Source organism: Hippopotamus amphibius, chromosome 11 (genome assembly GCF_030028045.1).
Source record: "Hippopotamus amphibius kiboko isolate mHipAmp2 chromosome 11, mHipAmp2.hap2, whole genome shotgun sequence".
Lineage (NCBI taxonomy): Eukaryota > Metazoa > Chordata > Mammalia > Artiodactyla > Hippopotamidae > Hippopotamus > Hippopotamus amphibius.
In genome coordinates, this window is record NC_080196.1 from 23,161,561 (window position 1) to 23,164,467 (window position 2,907).

A 2,907-nucleotide genomic window follows, 5' to 3' on the forward strand; every position below is an offset into this window, starting at 1 on the left:
GGAGGCTCGCAGTACTCTAGTCATTAACAATAGCTTAAACCTGAGTAGTGACTGTGTAGATGAGTAGCAGAATTTAGGAAACTCCTACTACGTGCCACGCACTAGGCTAAGTGCTTAGATGTAGTCTCTGTCTTGAAAGATTCAAGATCTTGTAATGAAAACATTCATAAACAAATAATTCCACCATCCAAAGTTTAAGAGGACTCTTATGCACTTAAGGAAATCTAAGAAGTTCGGTAGTTCCCTTCACTCCCTCAACTTTGTGCCTCCTCATTTAGATCATCCTTCAGAAAGTCCAAGTCCGGTCCCTCTCATTGCTAGTTGAGTGTCTTTTCTTCATTCCTCACATTGGTGGTATAAGGAAACCCACAGGTAAGACAATGATCCAGGTTCCATCCACCTCAGGAGCTAACAGTGAGTGAAAATTCTTCATGCTGATTCCCTCCTTATAGCACATCAAGACCCAGAATGAACTGCAGCAAGAACCCTGACTTTGTCCTCTCAGGGCTGTCCAGTGACCCAGACAAACAACAGCTCCTCTTTGGTCTCTTCCTCACCCTCTACTTGCTGAGTCTCTTAGGAAACGTGCTACTTCTGCTGGCTATCAGTGCTGACATCCGCCTCCACACACCCATGTACTTCTTCCTCAGCCAGCTCTCCCTGGTCGACCTCTGCTTCACAACCACCACAGCCCCCAAAATGCTGGAGGCTTTGTGGACCAGCAATGGATCGATCTCTTTCTCTCAGTGTCTGGCCCAATTGTATTTCTTTGCTGTTTTTGCTGATATGGACAACCTGCTTTTGACTGCCATGGCTATCGACCGCTATGCTGCCGTCTGCCATCCTCTGCACTATCCACTCCTCATGACTCCTTGCAGATGTGGACTGCTGGTGGGTGGGTCATGGGGAGTAGCCAACTCTGTCTCTCTTGTCTATGCCCTGTTGCTATCCCAACTATCATTCTATACTAATCAAGAAATTCCCCACTTTTTCTGTGATCCTGGCCCACTCTTTAAACTTTCTTGCTCTAACACCCGCCTCAATGAGGAGCTGATGATGGTTCTGACAGGACTTTTAGGAATCAGCCCTCTCCTCTGCATCATAAGTTCTTATGCCCATATTTTCCTTGCTGTAGCTAGGGTCCCATCAGCACAGGGGAAAAAGAAAGCCCTGGCCACATGCAGCTCCCACCTCTCCGTGGTCATCCTCTTCTACAGCACGGTCTTTGCCACCTACCTGAAACCTTCATCAACTCCTCACGCCTCTGGGGAGCTGGTTGCTGCTGTCATGTATACCCTGGTAACTCCCACTCTCAACCCCTTTATTTATAGTCTAAGAAATAAGGATGTGAAGAGTTCACTGAAACGGGTTCTAGGCATAGAGAGTTCATGGGATTAGGAATAATTCCCATAAACAAGCATTTTGGGGGAACTCCTCACTCTTCACCACTATATTGACAAAATGAGTCAATTAACACCAAGGCTGTCACAGAGCATGAGACGGTGTACTGGAACAAACATGAAATAGAAATTAGGACAACTAGCTTTTGGGTCCCTCTATAAGTGCAAGTTTATATATATATATATATATATATATATATATATATATATTTATTTATATATACATACATATATATATATATATTCCAGCTTTAAGTATATAAATTATATTTTTCCTGTATTATTGTATCAAAATATTATATTCTTAATATGATAAAGGGAATATAATATATACTACATTATAATCTATATAATTAGGTATAGTATGTAGGTATAATATACTTGAGTAGATTAGATAAGCTGTTCTTTCAATTGCTTTGTAACACAAAGATAATTTCATCTTACGAAAAACTTGGTCATCTATTCCCATCTTCACCACCATTTGATCACTACTGCCATTTCTATCACTGGTTTAATAATGAAGATCCTCACCATCAGCTTTGTGATAGTCAGTATCATTATTTTTGTCACTGGAGTCACCTTACAAATCACATCTTCATTTCCATCCCCATGAATACCATCAGTACCATCACTATGAGTAAGGGAGTGGAAACTGGTTCCATGCACTTTTCCCCTTTTTAATGCCTCATTTTTAAGAATGTTCTATTTATTTGTGTTCTGTGCGATTTTGATAATTGTAGGAAGTATCATAATGGCATGGTGGATATGTTTTATAAAAATGTCTTCATAAGTTGGATAGCATAATAAATATTTACATTTGGAATACATGATTGCATAGTTTATGCAGCACAATACATACATAGTGTCTAAATCTTTCTTTAAATTATTCCAGGAAAAAAGAAGGAATGGTAGATAGTTGGCACAATATTGGCAGCATGTTGATGTCGAAGCTGGATGATAGCTACGTAAGGGTTTATGATGCCACTCTTTCTGCTTTTCTGAGTATTTGAAATTTTCTACAATAAAAAGTTAAAATGAATAAGTAAAGTGCAGTCATCTTTAAATATTTTCAAAAATATCAATGTCCTTAGACATGGCAATCAAAACCACTAAGAATATATCAAAGTAAATAGTGGATATAAACAATGCTTGTATAGAGAAAGAATTGAGTACAACTAAAAATTCCCAGTGATAGAAGATTATTTAAGCACATCCTGTTTGGTCATACTATGAAGCCCAGAAGAATATATTGCATATTTGTTGATCTTGAAAAATTGGCATTTTAACAAGAAAACCAGATTATACACATAGAATAAAATTCTGTTATCACACAACAGTAATATAAGTAGCCAATATTTCTAGGTTGCTTTTGGTGATACTCTTTGTGTTTATTTTTCTATAAAATATTCATGACCTATGTAATAAGAAATAATAGAATTTAAAATAAAATTTTTAATCTAGCCCTTGAAAACTGCCATACTGTCCTCACTTTTACAGGAACTATAGA

General features: G+C 38.0%; 1 protein-coding gene across 1 annotated transcript; it reads left to right on the plus strand.

The window, feature by feature from the left end:
* Window positions 1-468: 468 nt before the first annotated feature.
* LOC130831961 (olfactory receptor 1361-like) lies at window positions 469-1,398 on the plus strand. Its single transcript, XM_057700457.1, has one exon. It carries the CDS (start codon window positions 469-471, stop codon window positions 1,396-1,398), a length of 930 nt encoding a protein of 309 aa, XP_057556440.1.
* Window positions 1,399-2,907: the final 1,509 nt, after the last annotated feature.

What these genes read in the sequence shown, in the direction of transcription:
- LOC130831961 (XM_057700457.1), top strand. Translation starts at nt 469, where the DNA reads ATGAACTGCAGCAAGAACCCTGACTTTGTCCTCTCAGGGCTGTCCAGT.